This window comes from Dermacentor albipictus, chromosome 2 (assembly GCF_038994185.2).
Source record: "Dermacentor albipictus isolate Rhodes 1998 colony chromosome 2, USDA_Dalb.pri_finalv2, whole genome shotgun sequence".
Classification (NCBI taxonomy): Eukaryota; Metazoa; Arthropoda; class Arachnida; order Ixodida; family Ixodidae; genus Dermacentor; species Dermacentor albipictus.
Genome location: NC_091822.1, coordinates 145838817 through 145859145, shown reverse-complemented (window position 1 = coordinate 145859145; position 20329 = coordinate 145838817). Strand labels below are relative to the sequence as shown.

At 47.2% G+C, this 20329-nt stretch overlaps 1 protein-coding gene across 3 annotated transcripts in view; it reads right to left on the bottom strand.

The window, feature by feature from the left end:
- LOC135904692 (uncharacterized) overlaps positions 1–14961 on the bottom strand; it is a 37664-nt gene extending 22703 nt beyond the window's left edge. The window contains exons 1-4 of one of the 3 annotated variants that reach the window (XM_065435618.1): positions 14750–14961; positions 6177–6350; positions 3022–3069; positions 2224–2268 (exon numbers count right to left, since the gene is read on the bottom strand). In XM_065435618.1, coding sequence (XP_065291690.1) covers positions 2224–2268; positions 3022–3069; positions 6177–6342 — 259 coding nt within the window. In that variant the 5' untranslated portion in view covers positions 6343–6350; positions 14750–14961. Of the gene's footprint in view, positions 1–2223; positions 2269–3021; positions 3070–6176; positions 6351–14749 lie in introns of those variants that run through there. The other 2 variants (XM_065435616.2, XM_065435617.1) reach the window with 2 other exon arrangements.
- Positions 14962–20329: the final 5368 nt, after the last annotated feature.

Genomic DNA, 20329 nt, shown 5'->3' with positions numbered 1-20329 from the left:
TAAAATGATATCTTGGAGTAGGAAACCTGCGATGTCAGTTGCGCAGCTAGTGGGAAGTGCCCGAGTGATGGCATAGCGCGTCGCATAATCGTAGTGATCCACCTGTTGCCGCAAAGCCCGTCGTCCAAGCCTCCCTGTGGGATCTTTCAAGGACGAAAGCCAGCAGAGGGCGTGGTGGTCCAATACAAAAGGGCCTGCCGTATAAATAAGGGCGAAATTTCGCCACTGCCCACACAACGGCCAAATATTCGCGCTCAGTAATAGAGTAGTTCCGCTCCAAGGGTGACAAAAGACGGCTAGCGTACGCGATGACACCTTTATGGCCGTGTTGAACTTGTGCCAAGACGGCACCGATTCCGTGGCCACTGGCATCGGTGCGCATCTCTGTAGAGGCTGAAGTAGCTAAATGTCCTAGAATCGGCAGGGTGGTGAGCATGGTGGTAAGACGAGAAAAGGCGGTGGCCTGAGAGGATCCCCATGAAAACGGCACACTTTTCTTCAGGAGATCTGTGAGAGGGCGTGCTATGGTGGCAAAATTTTTAACAAGGTGGCGGAAGTAAGAGCAAAGGCCCACGAAACTTCGGACATCTTTTGCGGAACGTGGAACAAGGAACTCTTTCAAGGCGCGAATTTTCTCTGGGTCCGGTCGGATGCCAGTTGAACTGACGATATGTCCAAGAACAGTAATCTCACGACGGCCGAAGTTACATTTCTTGGAGTTGAGCTGTAGACCGGCCTGGCGAAAAACGGCAAGTACAGCTGAAAGGCGCTCAATGTGTGTGCTGAATGAGGGTGAGAACACAATACGATCATCTAGGTAGCAGAGACAAGTCGACCACTTGAATCCTTGGAGTAATGAGTCCATCATACGCTCAAAGGTAGGCGGAGCGTTGCATAGCCCAAAAGGCATAAGATTAAGTGGTAAAGACCATCAGGCGTTACAAAGGCGGTCTTTTCACGATCTAGATCATCGACAGCGATTTGCCAATATCCAGACCTTAGGTCGATGGACGAAAAATACCGTGCACCGTATAGGCAATCGAGAGCGTCATCGATACGAGGTAGTGGGTAGACGTCCTTCTTCGTGATGCGGTTGGATTGCCAAAAACGTCGGACAGCTTTTCATTGGACAAGTCCCAGCTGGTTAGCTCTTCCTCGTGTGTGTAAAACCACGTTCGCGGTGTTCCATCGTGGTAGAACACGACATTGGCCAGCGTAATGGTGGGATCCCACCTGCTCACCTTACTGACGCGCTCATTCATCTTCAACCGTTCTTCAACGTCAACTCCATCGAGGCCAGTGAACTTGCCGGGGTCATGCGGCTGAGGTAGAGCAACGTACAGGGAATGCGTAGTCGGCATTCCAGCTGCAGATGCGGTGCCTTCCACTGGAAGCGTAGCCGCAGGCTGGGTGAGACGCCCGCTGCGGAGCTCCGTGGCGAAGACGCGTACCTCACACGTCCACCAAATGTCACGCGTATAAAACTATTTACAAGATGTATTTACAAGGCCTATATAAATAGCAGCCGAAAATCCCGAGAGGCTGTTGCCACTTCGTCGTCACGACCATCAACGACCTGGTCCTCTTTTCCACCGTAACAATATATATATATATATATATATATATATATATATATATATATATATATATATATATATATATATATATATATATATATATATATATATATATTATATATATATATATATAACTGGCAGGTTCGCCCAAGCCGGGAAGCATTGATGCAACACCAATTGATGCGGGGAATCATAGTTATACTAGCAATGTCATCAAGAAATTTTCAATCTAAATCCAGGTTAAATGGCGGTTTCTATCTACAGCGTGCTTTTTACTCAAACAGGTTCTTAAAAATCCCCTTTGGCAAGTAGTGCAGTGCTCAAATGACAGCGTTCAAACGGCTATAAACCATGCTCCTTCAATTATTATTACAATGCTGCACGTGTTGTCTTGCCGAAATAAAGACGGGTGGTAACGAAGTTCTATCCACTCCGACTAGCCCGAAATCTCGAGGTCTCCCAAAGCCTGCCATGAAATATGTGGGCTGTCTGCGTAAGTTTCCCTCACACTGCACGGCAGGCGCGTTTTCCGGGAAAAGAATAAATAACACGCAAATGTATCTCACACCGGTCTTCCTAAAGATGAAACATATTTCTCTAAACATATACATAGCGCTTCCCGAGACTCAGTCGTAGAACAGCGTACCATGATGTAGACGCTCCCAGGATTCGTGGTGTCTTGGTCTCTCATCTGCGGGAAAAGTACAACCGACAAAATATTTTTGCGGTCTTCCCTGTTGATGAGGGGAAGTCAATACGCTGGGCAAATAATGTACTTGAACAAGTGCTAAAGGGGCCTCTGAATGTGCAAATCACTTCGCGAAGAATAGATGAAAAAAGGCAAAGAAACATACATTGACAGGACGATCGAAGCATCGATTCTTCTTCGCCACCCCCTAACAAAGTGCATGCCATTGCTGTCATGCATCGTATTTGTCAATAGGCAGTCGATTAGTCTTACGATAATGATGTTAAAGATGAACACGAAGACAAAACAGTCTACAAGAAGTCTGTAGACTGTCCAATTTACGTTTAAGTGTTGCTCTCAGTTATGTCACGCTCTCATTTGTGCTCGTTTACGCATCAATATGATTCGGACAGCATGTTGGTCCTTACGCAAATAAGGGATCACAGAGTTAACTATTACTTTGAAGTTTAGCTTCATCAACGATAGTTATCGCAGATTCCAGTTCAGCACGTTCGCTCGGATTTTGTGCAGTAACAGTAAACGCACTTCGTTTGCAAGGGCGAGAACTTGTTACTTAAAGTAGAGTTATGTACGAGGCGAACAGTCACTGCCGTACAGAGGTGCTGCCAGCACTCCATCGTTTTCAGGTTACAGAGAGAGCGAGAGAGAGAGAGAAAGAGAGAATCAACTTTTGTACTGAGCCCTTAGTGACGGTTGGTGCGCGCTGGCACCAGATAGGGTGGAGCTGTTGCTCACCTCCACTCGGAATCGCCGAAGAACTTGCCATCGCCTGATCGGACGGCACTGCAGAAACAATGAAAGCGCAACAAAAAAAAAAACGTTCAGTTAGCGTCAACGTAATGCGAAGCATTCACGGTTTGGCAGAGAGTATTGGCGGCGAGGAGTTACGGAGTCGCCATCTATCGGAAGCGCCTCGCTGGCGTAGTATGAGGGATCACGTGGCACGCTCCTCATAGGTTTTGCTGTCAGCGGTCACTGAAAACACCACGCGCGAGCTCTCCCGGACATTTTTGTAAGTACTTTCGAAACGAGAGAAGTTTCTTAGTGTCTAAATAATAATCTTGGGCAAACTGAAAGCACACAATCGTTTACAGACGCTATCTCTTTACCGAATACGTACAGTGAACGCCACTGCGCGCGGTTGCCGCGATGGAGTCTCCTGAACCGGCTTCTTGCGTGAAAGGTAGGTAAACGCCGAGAGCAAACTATGTGAAATAGGTTCTTATAGTGTTTGTATAACTAAATGGAGCGCAATAGAACGAAGCCTCAATGCAGCGATCGCGCAGATTCGCAGCGACCGACTGCGCGTCTGCATGCTTGTCCGCGCACAGTTTCGATTTCTCCGCACGCGCATTTTCTCACCGTGCCATGAGCTTTAGGCCGCAGAATATGAGAATTTGACAGTATACAAGCAACCATTGTTGCGTGGGCGCTGTCAGAGCTGTTCAAAAATAATTTCATTGTAGTGACTTCGACGCCTACGGGGACTGTGATGTGCCGTCGCGACGATTCAATCTTTCTTTCTTCTAAATTCTTTGACCTTTCAATATTATTCCTCGAGTTGCGTCGCACTGTATGTTTATCGGTGTTCTCAGCGTGCAATTTCCCGCTGCTCCTTTTTTGTAATCCAGTGCATTAATTCATAACACAAACATGACCATATGCCATGCTTTTTTTAAATATGCTTCTAACCGCTGCCTTTCCACTCCATTGAACTTGCCAGTATCTATAGCATCGATAAGTTCATAGACCAAACCGTCGTGACATTAGTCGGGCAGCGGACTCGGGCGAGCGTCTCAGTGCGCGTTTTCAGAACATCGCAGACCGGGCGCCGTAGCAGAAATCTTACTCGAGTCTGTGCTTGCTGCATACCCGAGTTGTAGCCGATGACTATTTGCCGGTTTTATGTTTCGCGAGCCAAGCTTCACGCAGCGTCTTGTCCTGCGGCTACGTGTGAATAAGGCTGACGCCGGCCTCCGTTACGTGCGTCCGGCCCTGCGGCACCGAGCAGTAGCCGACCATATTGCGCGCCTTCAAAGGCAGCCACTACCTATTGTAGTGCTTTGAAGCGTTGTGAAGAAGCGGGGAAATTTCGCCACTAAATGAGGACCGCAGCGTACGAGGGAATTTAAACTCGTTTTCAGCTCGCTTCGGCGTGCCCGAAGCAGCCGACGCGGCCGCTATGTCCACGTGATCCCTCCTAGCACGTCACGCCGACGGTGGCGCCAGCTTTTCCAGTGGTGGAGCTCGATGCCAATAGTTCTCCGCAGCGAACTGTTGATGCTTTCACCACGTGTTGCAAACTGATACGGAATGCAACGCATGGTGCTCCTTGCCATTCTTGTGGCGCCAAAGAAGTTCACTGAAAAGCGGTAGTGCGAGCTCCAAGAGGAAGGAAGACGGCCGTCGACGTTAGTGCGATTAAGATGAGACATTATCCCAATCATCTTCTCCGCCCCATAATTAATATATGAGATTCTGGTCAGCCGTAGTAGTAAGTGTACGTATTGGCCAAACTGGCCACTACCACAAGCAGCAGCGGGAGGTCAAAGAGAAAGAAGACTCCGTCCGGCTGCGCATACGCCTCGTACGTGGGGTGTTTTTTGGCAGTGGCGACAAGGTTGCGTCGCTGCATTGCTTCAATGCTAGCCGCATTACGTCGGCGTTCAACCTGAGGCTGGGTTCTGCGAAAGTTAATAAACTGCACTGTCTTCGGGATCGGCCACATATTTGTACACTGCCCTATCTTAGTCGTTAGGTAGTTGTCACAGAGAACTAGACTATTAAAAGTTGCACAAAAAGTTTTAAAAGCTGCACAGTTATTTGGCGTGTAACCAAATGAGTTCGCATGCACGCGCTCGCAAGCGCACACAAGACGTTCGTGCGAGTCGAATCTCGTCTTAATCTCTCTCCCAAGTCAGCGGTGCTGTTTTACCACTAATAAAGTAAAAAAAAAACATAATGTAGGCTTTATAGGTTTCAACGGAATACGTAGAGAGAAACGAACCAGAGACGATTGCCATGCGAGGAAAGGTTAGTCACAACCACAAACGTCATGTTAAAAAGTAAACAGCGCGAGAGTGAGATCAAGTAAATTCAGATGGTACACAATAACAACACAATAACATCCTGCAAGAAGACAATAACAGCCAATTTTCACACCATGTGCAACTGACCTCGCAGTGAAAAAAAGAACAGAAAAAAGATTGAGCTGGATTTTAAACCAAAGATGCTGAAGAAGCAGCACGTATGAGGCAGTAGGTGAACAGTCAGACACGCTAAATCTCGATATACGTATGTTCCAATAAGTGGAGCATAGTCGCAGAAAATGTTCAACTTGTGTGTAACCAGACTGAGAAGGTACTAACTGCCAGCTCAAGAGACGCACAAAAGTAAACGCGCAGTTACTAGACTAACTCTTACACTACACACTGAACCCAGCCGACTGCAGAATGTGTGACGACACTCAGATGCCATTTGAGAGCATAAAGATAGCCTTCTATGCCGAATTCGTTGACTTGTTAGTTTCTCTTTTTTCTTTTCTTTTTTTGCGCTAAACAAACCTTTGAATCTTTCAGTAGGAACAATGCGCCACTCAAGTCTGGCATGAGTGTACTTCTAGTGTCTCGATAAACGAAGCCTACATAAGGCTGCTATGGTATAAGGCTGCTATGGCATGCTTGGAAGATGCGAATGTCGTTTTTTTTTTTAGAAGGATATCTAGGAGTTTACTCTTTTTTAAAAGAGTAAAGTCATTGAAGCCGAAGACTGTTGAGTAATGTCGTCTAAAAAAACTCAAATCCAGGAGATTGCTCGTCAAGGTGGCTGAAGCCGAACACTGCTGAGATGGTTATTCGGAAGGTTGGCCAAGCGGTATAGGCTAGACTCACACGATGTGGCAGTCCCCGATGGGGTGAAACTCGTGCTCGTGCGGCTGGTACCCAACGCTGTACTGCTGCTGGTACCGCCTGCCGAACTTCGGCTGCCATCAGTCGCCTCGCCGGCCGTGGTGTGCGGTGCAGAGGTCGCGTGGGTCCCACGGACTGCGGCATGCATCTCTTTGTCTGAATGCGAGAGAAGACCATTGCAAAAGAGATTTGTAAAAAATTTCGTTTAGCGTCCGAGGTATATACGAGCACGTTGACACGCTGTTTTGATGGGCTACCCGACCTCACTCGTCGTATGTTATTCGTTATATGTTTCAATGCCCAAAATGTTAATTTCGAAAATTGACGTATTGGTTAATTCCTTTCTTAAAGTGGAAAGATGGAGCCGGGGCCTCCCTTTTGACCGAGGGCATAGGTAAGACCAAACGCACGCAGACGTGCATGCTTATTTCACACCTGCTATAGTCCACCACTGCGGATTGCGCAAACACTCACAAAGAGAGGCGCGCATTTTTTTTTTTTTCGCGTACGGTTTCCGGTGGTGATCCAGTCTTGCAGAACAAGTGATACACCGTATCTCAGCGGCTACAGGGTTCGGCTCCTAAGCGAGAGGTCTCAGGTTCAATTCCAAGGCGCGTGGGCCACATTGCGATGGGGCAGAATGAACAAACGCTCTTGTACTGTGATTTCAGTGTACTTTAAGGAACTCTATAGCCAGTGACAACCCCAGAATTACGAACAAGTTCTTCAAACTAAAACGCAGTGCTCCTGTCTTTCACCTCTGAAAGAGAGCCGTGCCAGCTGGAGTACGTTCCTAGCTTAGTGAATTTGCTGCGCTAATGTAAATGCGGGCCAATTAGTAAAAAAAAAAGTTGTTTCAAGCTAAAATATTAGCTATAGCCTGAGCAGCGATCTCAAGTTCACCGACAAAATTTGCTTTAGACGTTTAAATTTCATCCTCAGGCAAGTAACATAAAGACCGATCTGTAAAAAAGAGTTATTTGAAACAAGTGAAACCGCTTGACGTCAGGCAAGTAAGCGAACGCAATTGGCTGGCATAACAACGCAAATTGCGTTGAGCTGGAGATTGTACATGTCATTGATTGGCGGCCACATGCGGAATCTCTCCGAGACAGAGTGTTGCTTTGGGACGCTAGGACCCGCACGTTTAAGGACGAAATAAATCAGTTGGCCTAGTCTCATTCGGCAAAGTCCGCATACCGGCCTAGTCATGAACGGGGGCATGACATGCGACATAACAGAAGCGGAAAGAAAGCACAGGTATCAAGTACACGTCAAGATTCCCAAGACAGAGCCAGCGGCGTCACAAGCTTTGCGACCATCTGGTCCATCGTGGCCTAATGCGCACTATTAAACATTTCAACAAACAACAACAAACACAAACGCCACTGGCCACGACACACACGTCTTTTGCGCAGATGTCGACAAGACATGAGAAAAATAAAAGAAACATACGTGACTTCGGCAATGGCGTCATTAACACCACCCAGATGCTATAAGTTCAAATAAGTTTGAGGTTCATTACCTCCACTAGTCGGCAAGTTGGCTCCACGGAGAAAATGCAGAAGAAGCCATCGATTCAGGCTGATTTGGGGTTTGTCACGGTCATTGCGTTGTTTAAGAGAGGCGTTATTTTCAATGAAGCTGCAAGTACCAATTGCCCAAGGGCATTTTGCACGATGCAGTCAAATTGGCGCAAACCAACGGTATGCACATATATATCGTACCTTCTTCGTGCATATTACCCGTTGCGGACCGTACATGCTCCAAGAATCCCTAGGCAACGAACCCACCTTCCTGTTCTTCTCGTTCTGAATTAACGAGGAGAAGGGAAACAGAGGGGCTGGACGTTTTGGTAATTGCCCACTGGATTTATATGGCCATAATCTAAACTGGCACACCGCCATGTGGTGACACTCTCGAACATCAAAAGTTCCGCCGGATTCGTAGTACGCGACGGTAGGCATATCCGTTCCAGTTCAGGGCAGTCATCAGCAGTTGATGAAAAAAAAAATTGTTTTGATAAATGTTACGCACTGACCAAAACAACTTCTTCTTGGGCAAGTTGGTACTTAGATTTCCTAGGTATACATTGCCGCGCATGTATATATTCTTGGCACAAGTAAGGACCAATCTGCAAGCGAGTTGTTGGAAGCGTTTTATATTAAAAAGAAAGGGTACGATTGTGTCAGTGATACATCTATCGTATTATATTCCGCCGAAATGTGTTTTATCCAAAGTATGTTATCATGACCGTGTTGTTCTGTCACACCTTGGCTCTCTGCGCATGAGTGGAAGTTGTCTTTTCTTCTATACATTTTTTTTTCAGGCTGTCATTAAACAGTTGGTAGTTTGGCGCTTCATTGTCTTCCGTTGTTCTGTCCCTTTTCAAGAAATTTATTTTGCGCCACAAAGTATACCATTACTTTGCTTACTTACTTTACTTACTTTGCTTTACTTACTAAGTAAGTATACCTTACTTTACTTACGCATTGACGTTCTTCAGTTCTCGACGATGACGGTTTACATCAGAAAGTGCTCGCGAACTTGTGCGAATAACACGAGCGACGATTCTTTTTCTTACTTTCTATCTTCTTGGTCATTCACACTCAGTATCCAGTATTTGCGATCTTAAAGTCGTTCACTTGAGATTCGAAATAAAGTGAGGCGGCACTAAGCAGGCAACTGAGCCGTGTTACTTTCACCTCCCCTCCGAGCGCGAAGAAGCGAGCCGAGCCCGGGCCATATCGTGGTAGAACTTCGCGGTTGCTCCAAATTTCTTAACTGAGCGCGACCATTCCCCGGCCAGGCGTAGGCGCTCAATCGCTCAATCTCAAAAGAAACACGGACGCCGACACTTCGCCGTAAGTGATGGCAGTCGCGCGTGGGGAGAGTTGCACCAGCAATTTCACTTGATCCACTCGCCAGAACACTCACAGCTCTTATCTGCGTGCATACCTCATCACCATTGCGCAAAGCCAAGCACAGGAGTGGGTCCGCCATCATTGAGCGCATTCGCGACGTCGCCTGTCTAAGAGACAGATATTACAGTGCAGTGACATGCAGTGTGTCCGGCGCCTGTCTAAGAGGCAGCTATTCCCAATATGTCACCGAATTATTGCCGACGGCTCGTATTGCAGGTCACATTGCAGGTCACAGGCACGCCTCAAGGAATAGTACACTTGGCGTACACAGACTGATTCGTTATACTACGAGTTTTGTTCTGTCTTTGTTCTATTTGACAAGACATCAGCAGCTGCGGCAGCAACGATCAGCTAAGTCCATGTGGGCTCGCACTATAATTCGCTTCGCTGTAAAATTACATCACTGCATCACACGCCGACATGGAAGACCGTCCGAGGAGTTCGAAGACAACGCGAAAGCGGGCTATCGCTGCCAATGCTTCGGTCTTTGGGCGAAGCTGCGAACTTCTTTTGATGCTTTAAACAATAAATGCGATTGTATGATAGCAACGTGTGATCGCGTGTACTATTTGCTTATGCAGCGCACAGGTTAACATCTTCAATGCCATGCTATGTTCATGTTCTCGCACTATAATGTTTACTTGTTACCTCAAAATGCCAGAATGCATTACCTCTCTGAAGCGCGGCAGATTCCTGGTTTTTCAGCATCGGTAGGTCGACACGAAACATCCGCCTTGGCTTCACAGAACCTCGGTACCTTCCGCCAATTAAGCAGAAGCAGCGGTGCGATAACAGCGCGCTAGTAAGACAACTTGTACAACTATACAATCGCTGAGTATTCAACAATGGTCTTACAGAGACACCACTGCTGTACTTGCACGACGCAGAGTTTGAAGCTTTTATGTAACTCTCTTTTGATATCAATGCCTTGCTGCAAATCGTGCCGAGCGAAAAAGTAATAGTAATAATAATCAGACAAGGGTTGGACGTTGAGGCAGGTAGAGCTCGGCGTCTTCTCATACGAGCGTCTGCGCGCCCAACTCTTCCCGCCAACCTGTCTTCCTTATATTACTGCTTCGTCTGTGACAGCAGCTCCGCCTCACGCGAGCACTCTCGCCAACCTCGTTTCCGCGTGCCGAGCGAAAAAGTAATAGTAATAATAATCAGACAAGGGTTGGACGTTGAGGCAGGTAGAGCTCGGCGTCTTCTCATACGAGCGTCTGCGCGCCCAACTCTTCCCGCCAACCTGTCTTCCTTATATTACTGCTTCGTCTGTGACAGCAGCTCCGCCTCACGCGAGCACTCTCGCCAACCTCGTTTCCGCGTGCAGCACGCATCGTAAGCGCAAATTAGACTAGTTCGACTCCACGAGTTGGATGCTGACAGCAGCGCGATGTCGGCGCTATACAGCGCGCGCGTCAGCTCTTCTCACCAGCTCACCTTCCTCGCTGCTGAGTCGCGTGTTACATCAACGCCTCCACGTACGAGCACCTTGAAATGTATCCGACTCACGGGCGCACAGAAACGGCCACCTGGATTTCCTGACTCATAACTGCTTGGCGAAGCTAAAGGGCAAATTCAAACGCAAGTTGAATCTAACGAACCGCAGTTCTGCCGTTTAAGCGCAGGCGTCACGTGTGCAGTTCAGAAAGCGCGCCTTGCGAACATTTAAGGAAATTAAAACTTAGTTTCGTGAGTCCGCATTTTCGTCTGTCTGTTCATTCTGTTTCGCCACCCTTCGCGCAGTTTTCACCCTGTATAATTGTACCAGCTTGTCCAAATGTCGGCACTGTTTCACCGCCAGTGTACAGATCCCATAATGCATGGCTTTCCCTAATGGGCCTATTCCAAGCGCAGTGCAGTGGCCCGATGCGTGCTGTCGCCAACGTGGACGCGTTGCATCTGCGAGAAAGGATGACCATACGAAAAGAAAAAAAGCAGCTTCACACGCAGGGTGAAGTATCGACATCAACAGCAAGGTTTAGCGAGGCGCTTGAAGTCATCGGACGGTGTTGTAACGATATGCGGCTGCGAAATGGCTCGAAAGCCAAGCAGGTTTCAAAAAATGTCACAGTTTCGCCATACGGGTGAAGCACTGAATGCAATAGCAACATGTTAGGATGTTAAACGAAGTGTAATACCCGTAGCTGTTATGGCACTATGAATTGAAGTAACAGTAAGATGACTAGGTAAGGACGAGCTGTTGTGCCAGGGGCCCTCCGTTTGTATCCTGTCATCGTACAATTTCATATACGTGCATTATTTAAAGCCAACGTCTTTCTTAGCGACTTTAACACCGCTTTTCCATAATGGGTATGTTTCAAACCACTTTCCTGGGCCATCCCCGAGGTGGTGCACGGCCGCGCTAATAAAATTACTTCGTTTTCAGTTTGAGCTTCGCACTTTTAACATTTAGGTCTGAGAAGATAATGACATGTGTTTGTGGGCTCTCATTCTCAAAATGCCGAGGATTAATTTCCTAAAGAATGTAAGACCTGCTATGAGCAACTTTAGTGATAAAATGGCGTCGCAATATAACCCGCGCATACCGCATGTCATACTGCACGGCGTGGCATGTATCATACATATACATATACAACGGCGGCAACGACGGCAAGAATTCGCTTGGTGTTTCTATGCAATTGATATCGCTGTAAGAAACAAAACGGCTGTTTAACCTTCCTTGTGGAAAGAGCACGCAAGGCCACTACTGTCGGGCAGAGGGAACAACGCCCAGGCAGTTACCAGAACGCTAGCGTCATTTGCGCCGCCAGTGGTGTTGGAGGCGTCTCACCTCGACGCTGCACGGCATAAACATTGAGTCAAACCAACGTGAAGCTGACGAGATACCGTCAGCATTAGTCAGCGCCCAGTGAAATAGTGAATCCTCAAGAGCACTGGCGCCGGTGCCAAATCATGTTGAGATGAGTCGAAATAAGGTTTAATCTTTTTTTAATGTTTTAAGACAAAAGGCATACTCTACAAATGAAATTCTTTGAAAGGACCCCAAAAGGTTATCAGAGCAACTTTTGTGTTTCCATAACGTAACATCTATCTAGAATAGCACACATTGACAGTGTCCGTGCAACTGCTACCACAATAAAATGCGCAAACAAAGGCACCATAATGCAAGTGCGTCATTAACCATGTGTTGCTATTGATACTGACACGGCCAGTGCACCAAACAAAAAGAAGAAAGAAAATGTGCGGCCTGTCGCTTGCATCGAAAACGGTGTCATCCGCCGCCGCGTCACCAGGCGGGGCTGTTTATCTGGGGTCGGTAGAGTTACTGCATATGACTCTTTGGACTTCTGTTTTCCACGTGCTGGCAATGTCATTCACCAAGCGCAGTCACGTAGAGCTCCAAATTACTGCAGAGAAGCGAGTCTAACCGTTGCAACATGGCAGCGCCAATGCAGCGTCGACCACCCGGTTTGATCCGAATTCGCGTTTGTTGCTGGCTCTCCCCCTCCCCCCCCCCCCAGTCAACAAGAAACAAGCAGCAAAATCCGCCATCGCTAAGTCTCGTGTCACGCTGAGGTCAATTCATTAGGCATGCCTTGTCGTAATTATTGAGATCGGCTGTTTGTTTTCACGCTGCAAGGACTGCAGACACGCCACCAACTCGTAAAACTGGTTTGATTTCTAGTTAGCAGATGGCGCCACAGCATTAGCATTGGTGATGCGCTGACGATGCGGAAAGCTATAAAAGCCTAATTATTCACTGCATCATTAATTTACTACTCCGCTCTAGCATGGTACGTGATGACGGTAGCGAGGAAACGCCAAGTAGACGCCAAACAGACGCCGTGGCGCAGGTGAAAAGTTGTAACGGCATTCGCCCGTACTACTTGCTAAGGAGGCTGCCAGGTAACTGCAGGGAAAGTGCATAGGTAAAGCGAAGCTCTGTTGTGGTATGCATGTAAACGCAGCTTGTGGTTACGGCGTCAAAACATTTTTCTGCGTCAATCGGCCAACCATGGAGCGTGTAACATGATGGCAAGCAGACGCTGAGCAGACGACATGGCGCGTATGAGCACGTCTCGATATTGAAGGGTTTACATCTTGATGGGCATTCGGCCTTCCTATTAGCTAAGAATTCGTGTAGATTCAACCAGCTTGTGGGATGGATCCCCTCTGTAATACCTCCGTGGTCTTGAGGGTATAATAAATGAAATAGCCCCTGCGTGAACGACAAGTCGCTCCATTGCACAAAAGTGGATTGACAGATGGCGGGAATATGCCCAACTCTGGCCATAGAGTTTCTCACTATATCAAGTAGAGGGAAATCTGGCGCCGCTGCGCTGTGGTATGCATGGGAATGCCGGTATATTGTGACTTCGAATTGACATCGTTCTCGGAGAGCCAGGCAAGCACCGTTCCGTCTATGATAATGATTAATTTTCTACTAAAATAGCGCGTAAAAAGCTGTTTTAGCTTTATTATTACACAAGAAGATGTTTTGTTTAACTATGAGAACTTGTTGTTGCGTGCACAATCATATGAAACGTAAGAAGTATCAGCGGGCTGCTAAAGTTGGAGGAAAGACGACAAGATTCGTGCTCGCATTGGAACAGTTTGTCGTCTGTTCTTGCTTTTGTTCGCTTGGTTATGCATTGTAGGTGAGTAAAAAACACTGGAATATGTCATATGCGTGAATGAAAACATTTGAAACAAACATTTGAAACATGAGACAGAGACGGCGGCGCCAGATTTCCCCCTATGTGATATAGTGAGAACCTCTATGACTCTGGCTCCCGGCGGGAGCCATATACGGGGACTTTATAGCGATCGGCATAGAAAATGCGTCAGGAACGCGCTTGGAACGCTGTTTCCGGACGCGTCCCGGCCCCAAGAGCTAGCGCCGTTCTGCCCAGCCAAGCGGCCGAGAATGCAACTACGGCTATCGCGTTCACTCCCATTGCAGCCCGCCTGACGTGGGAGGCCGCAGCTTTCTTTCTTTTTTATGCGAAGCATACTAGCCGCACAACCACGCTCTTCCTTGCTGCGCCGCGCGCGGCCGCGTAGCTACCATATGACGTCATAACAGCTGCAAAAGCGGAGGCTCAACTCGTGCGCTCGCTTGCGGCCGCGTAGCTACATAGCCGGGTCTCAGCTCGTGCTCTCGCCTGCATGAGTTGTTTCTTCGTCTAGCTGAACCAAATATAGCCAAGCAACAGCAGTTCACCAGGCTAAACAGTGGTTCAACAACTAAAATAAAGGCTAGTATGCTTCGAATCCTGGGCTTAACCTTAGCTAAGCCACAGCCACTATTTTTTAATAGACCGGCAGTGATTCAGCGGTCGTGGTACTAAAATGCATGACGCATTCCGAATCGGTGACCAGGTCATTCCAATGTTCGAGCCTGTTAGCCGGCGAGCCAAATGTGGGTGCATCAGCCATAGACACGCGAAGAAACAGCCGGAGGCTTGTCTGCGCTTCGATGCCATTTTTTACATCTTTTATCTCTTTTTCGTAAAGCCCACGCCAACCGGCATCAGTTAGAATTTCAGTCGGTTTATAAAACCAGTGCAGTTTCACAGCGCAGTCAGCCGGAAATGTTTCCGAGGAGGCTACCCACGCATTCGATAGTTCATGCAAGCATTCGTAAGCAATTGAAAAGTTCGTTACCTGTGGTCGGCTAGCGGTGGGACAACAGAGGAGCCTAGGGCACCGCTGGAAAAGTGTGCCTCGACGCCGGTGCGTGTACTGGGCAGCCTTGGCGAAAAGAGAGCAGCGAGAATCGTGGCAGTGCTACACGAATTCCAATCTTCTTCTCAGCTCTCGAGCGCCACGCGGCCTGGTGCTGATGATGATGAAGGTCTTCGAGTGTGGCACGTACCCACTACAGAGGATAGGGCAATGACTTTTTAGGTTTTACTGAATGTTTTAGAACTCCCCTGTTGCTGGTAACGAAATTCTAGTGCTTAAGCTGTATCATTCAGAGGGGGCGGATATTAATTGCATGAGAAATCGAAGCCAATGTCCAACTAAGTAAAGAAAATTGACTAATTACCATCTGAATTAATTACATTACGGCACATATGGCAACTTACGAATTGTAACCGGCGAGTTTGCAGAGCGTATCCACTAGGAATGCTTTCTTGATTCCTATATCATGACACGCGCCCAGATGCGGGGGATTGGCCAAAAAGCCGGTGCCCCCCTCCCCCGTTTCTAGGCGAGAGACACGCACTTCCTTGTCCTCGGCTTTCACTGCAATCGTTTGGCTGCTTGTGAAGTTGCTGTTTTAGCTGTTGCCTCAAAGAAAGCAGTATTATATTGAGTAGCGCTAGAACCTCCTCTCCTCCCCCCCCCCTCCCGTAGTGGCCAAATATGCGATAAGATAAATCGCGAGAAATACTACAGGCGGGCCCGTGTTTCGTAGTGTTCCATTCTCTTCCATTTTGTCTCACGCCACGTGACCAATCCTAGAGCTAGCGACACTGGGGCCGAATCCGAGCCACGTCAGTGCAAGGAACGAAGAGCAAACACAAATTCTAACGAAATGGATTGCTAGAAATATCGTTTAAGCACATCGTCGTCGTCGTCGTCGTTGTCATCATCATTATCATCATCATCATAAAACGAGGTCCCCGGGACCTGTCTTATAAGAGAATTTGCATGCAGAACACCACTTCTACGTAGATTTGCCCAGACAAAAAATTAAAGCAATGTAGAAAAAATTATACCGATCCCACCGTGGTATCGATCGATGTTATACGAAGCACTTCGCAGGTGGCTGGCTTTCCAACAGAATTTGGGGTTCTTCGAAAAGTTTCCAGATAGACCAATGTGTTAGTGTACACTCTAAGAAAAATCCCGGGGAAAACGGGAGTAACTGCGCCGTTAGTCCTAAAAAGGGCGCTTTAGTCCCTCAAAGGACTAACTGCATGAATGTGCGTGCCGTGTGCAAATTTCGGAGAGTAAGTGTTTAGTCCCTGCTCGGAAAGAGAGCAATGGGAGGACGAACGGCAACAGTTACTCCCCAGGCACTTCGCTGTGTTGGTCCGTGTCATGGAGCGATGCGGCGAAAACGGTATTGTCTATAAATAATGAATGGTTCGAAGTTAGTGCATTGTCTATTGAACTACATGCAAAGCAGCACCTTGCCTCTGCGAAAATTACGTGAAACTTAAAACTGGAATGTGAAGAGGCATGTCCTTCGTGCGCACCCCATAAGTGAGCGTACACATTAAACGCGCAAGTCATTGATAGACGGCTAGATTTTCTTGGTCAATAGTACCTAAGTTCCTTCCGTTCCAAGGAGGTTGCGAAGTGAAGCGATGCGTAGCTCAAACGGCACACGCTAAGTGACAGAGAAATTGCCCTTCTCTGTCGTCTTCGGTGCCCCGTTTGAGCTCGCTACACGTATACATGGCGTAGTGCCTCAGTTTAAATCACCCTAATAATACTCGGGCTGATTTCTTTTCGCAGTCGCTTATGGTTACAAGTACACTCAACGTTAGACTCTCACTGCATAGCTTGCACAAAATACGGAGTCACTTTTATATTGCCGCACTTGTGTGCCAATGCTTAACCTTGTCTGAATATCCCGTCTTGTTAACCAAGCGCCGTGGTGAACTCCGCAAAAAGCTTAGGCTTATGGTTTGGCGCATGGTGCTATACACCAGAACAGTTTGCAGGCATTAATTGGACCGGTGTCCCGCCAAAGTATCTCGGCGTGCCGCTACACGCATATAAATCAAGCGCACACTATTGGAAAGAACAGGTTTCTGCCCTGCAAGGTTACGCCCAGACATTCATTCCACATCGACTTTCTATTTTTGGGAAAGCCGAGGCCTGCAATAAGTTCTTGGCAACAAAAATTTACTATGTATTGCAAGTTATACATTGTGCCAGGCTTTACATCCAACGCTTTCACCGAATCTTTGCGACCTTCGTATGGTCTTCCACTTTTGAGCCCATGAGGCGAGACAATATTTTCAGGCCCGTTAGTGAAGGTGGGCTGGGTTTAGTACATCTTTATGTGCGGCAAATAGTGTCTCGTTTCTTCTTTTTTCGTGATACATCACATCCTATAATTCGGTCATTCATGCAAGTCACACTTGTTAATGCTTTACCCGATTTAATCGTTTCTTCGAATTTTTCTTCGCGTTTATGCTTGTGGGGGTTCATGCAAGAAGTTTACTTGGCGGTTCGTTTCCTGACAGTTCGGTTTTCCACTGAATACTTGTACTCTGTGTCGCGTAAAACGTTATACAAAGATCTATTGTCCATGCTTTTTCCGCTTCCATTTTACCGATCACTATACATTCAATGGCCAGGTCACGATGTTCTAAAGCGAGTTCATAAAATGTATATATCCCCTTGCTGCAAAACATTCTTTTATAAAGTTCATAGTGAAACCATACCGGTTAAAACATGGCTACAGAAAAAGGGTATCTTTGTCTCTTCTGTTAACTGTCGCCTTTGTGACGTGCCAGAGACGATTGAACACTGTTTTATTAGCTGCACCGACGCCATACTATTTTGGGATGTCCTCCAACGGACTTTGAAAAAAGACTTTGACATCAACGCTCACACTGTGCGATACCTGCTGCCGACCGCTGATAATAGTGCACCTTTTGATATGTTTTTTCTCATCGGAATGCACAGTTTGTGGAAGACGCGAATGATGGACAGAAACGCCGAAACGGTTGTACCTACAAGGGTGAATTTCATCCAAATGACCCTACACCTAAAGCAGGTTTATGATGAACTTGATACCCAGCCAGACTGGTACCCCATTTTGGTGAGGTGCCTAACCTTACCACCCTTCTAAAGTGAAACCACATTTCTACCCACAGTATGAACGATGCCTTTTCTCTGAGTGACTGTCAGTGTGCTCTCCATTCTCTGACTTTGCACAACTGGTGAATATCGGGTTGTTGCTACTGTAATAAATACCATGAAAGAAAAAAAAAAGCGCCGTGGTGAAGTGGTTAGAGTACCTGACTTGTGAGCGGGAGGACGTTAGTTCGACTCCTACTGTCGGGCCCGTTTTTTTTTCAGCTCATTATTTTTTTTATTATGGTATAAATGCCTAATTTAATTAATTCCACCTTTGCGGAGCATCGGAACGAATTACCGTTACTCCCTTGAGGACCATCGGGCAGGGGCAACTGTTAGTCCCCGAAGGAGTAAGCGCATGGGGAGTAACAGTTCATCCCATGTCAGTTCGTCCCCAAAAGGACTAATGGTTGTGGCAAATCAGTTAGTCCTCAAAAGGACTAACCTCCCTACCCCTTTTCGTCCTTTTTTTCTTAGAGTGTATAAAGCAAGCAGTCGTGTTCAACGCACGCCTGTATGGGACCACACAAGGAATAAAGTGGATAGGAGCCAGATAACGCGGTAGGAAACAATGACTACCGCCTTACCGCTCAGTTCTATTTCAACGTGAAAGCATTATATCCCCCATTGCGCGAAAATCCGTAGGCGTAGTCAGCGTGACCGAAATATGGTACCAAAAATTTGGAGGACGCCTAAGCTTCGCCTTTGAGAGTAGAATGCGATAGATTAATAATAATAATAATATTTGGGGTTTTACGTGCCAAAACCACTTTCTGATTATGAGGCACGCCGTAGTGGAGGACTCCGGAAATTTTGACCACCTGGGGTTCTTTAACGTGCACCTAAATCTAAGCACATGGGTGTTTTCGCATTTCGCCCCCATCGAAATGCGGCCGCCGTGGCCGGGATTCGAACCCGCGACCTCGTGCTCAGCAGCCCAATACCATAGCCGCTGAGCAACCACGGCGGGTAATGCGATAGATGTCCAAGATCCCTGACTACTTGTCACGCTTCCCGACAAACGCAGCTTTCTTGCGATTGCGCGGAGCCGAGCGCGATGGTGTTGTTGCAAGAAACCGAGCGGGCAGTCCCGCTCTGAAAAGGGGTTTGTGTTTGAGTTTCTCCGTAACATAATTATGTTTTCTGCTATGTTCAAATTAAACTCCGACGTTATCATGTGTGTAGGTTGTGTTTAGTTCGTACTTTACGATTTTTCCGATATATTTTACTTTGAGGAGTTCAATTATTTCACTAAGGCACCTGCGCCATGCGGAAGGCCTGCGTGGTTGCGGTTTGAAATGATTTAACCGTAAGAGACGTCCGAATAATTGTCCCACCCCGACCAAATTCCTACCGCCGAAGAGTACGGAGACGTCAGAAAGTGACGTCAAATTTCTCTGGGAGGTTCCTGTAAACAGTAGAATGCGGAAGGCCTGCGTGGTTGTGGTTTGAAATTATCTTCCCATAAGAGACGTCCGAATAATTGCCCAACCCCGACGAAATTCCTACCGCCGAAGAGTACGGAGACGTCAGAAAGTGACGTCAAATTTCTCTGGGAGGTTCCCGTAAACAGAGTAAATTAATGGCTCTGAAATGAAAATTTGGGAAATTTCAATCAGCGTGGTAAGCGAGCCTGGAGCTCCGCGGTGCGAGACGATCACGCTACCACGACGTCGAGATGGCTCCGGGGTTGTGGTTGACCTAAAGGTGTGCCCAGTGCGTGCGTCACTGCACACGTCACGTTGGCGCCACCGGCTAAAGGTGCGGCCTAGTGGGCGCATCATTGGGCACGTAACGGCGCAGCAGCCATAGAGTTTCCTACAAAAATTACTACAGGGAACTCTGGCGCTGCAGTCGTTGTCCTACCATGGGAATGATGGGAAGTACATGGATTTGTCTGATCTTCGTGCTTATGGATTCAGACGTTCTTGCGGCTTTGTATATTACGCTATATAAATCTTATTGTCGTATATTTCAGCGCAATCTATATTCTTCGAAGTGCAGAAGACGCCGGGAACGCGCACAATTGCTATTAATTGCAACGATTGAGCTTGTCCATGATGTGCCAAAACCGAAACGCGCCAAGCGTCTCAAAGCACTGGCATGCCCGCGATAAGTTCATAAGTGCGTTTCATTCGCTTGTCGATACATGCATCCGTGGCTTAATGGTTTCAATATCAGGCTTCTGTCCTAGAGTCCCTGTCCTGCCGTCGGGCAATATTAATGATGTTCATTTAATTATTTATTACGCAATAAACTGTTGAAAATGACGAGTTTACAAAGTCACAAAGCCGTTTGAAGCCAAAAAGGACGAAGTTTAGGCAAATCCATGTACTTACCATAATTCCCATGCTGGAATAAGCGCTCCCATTGTAGCTCACGTAGACACTATAGCGCCAGAGTTCCCTCTAGTAATTT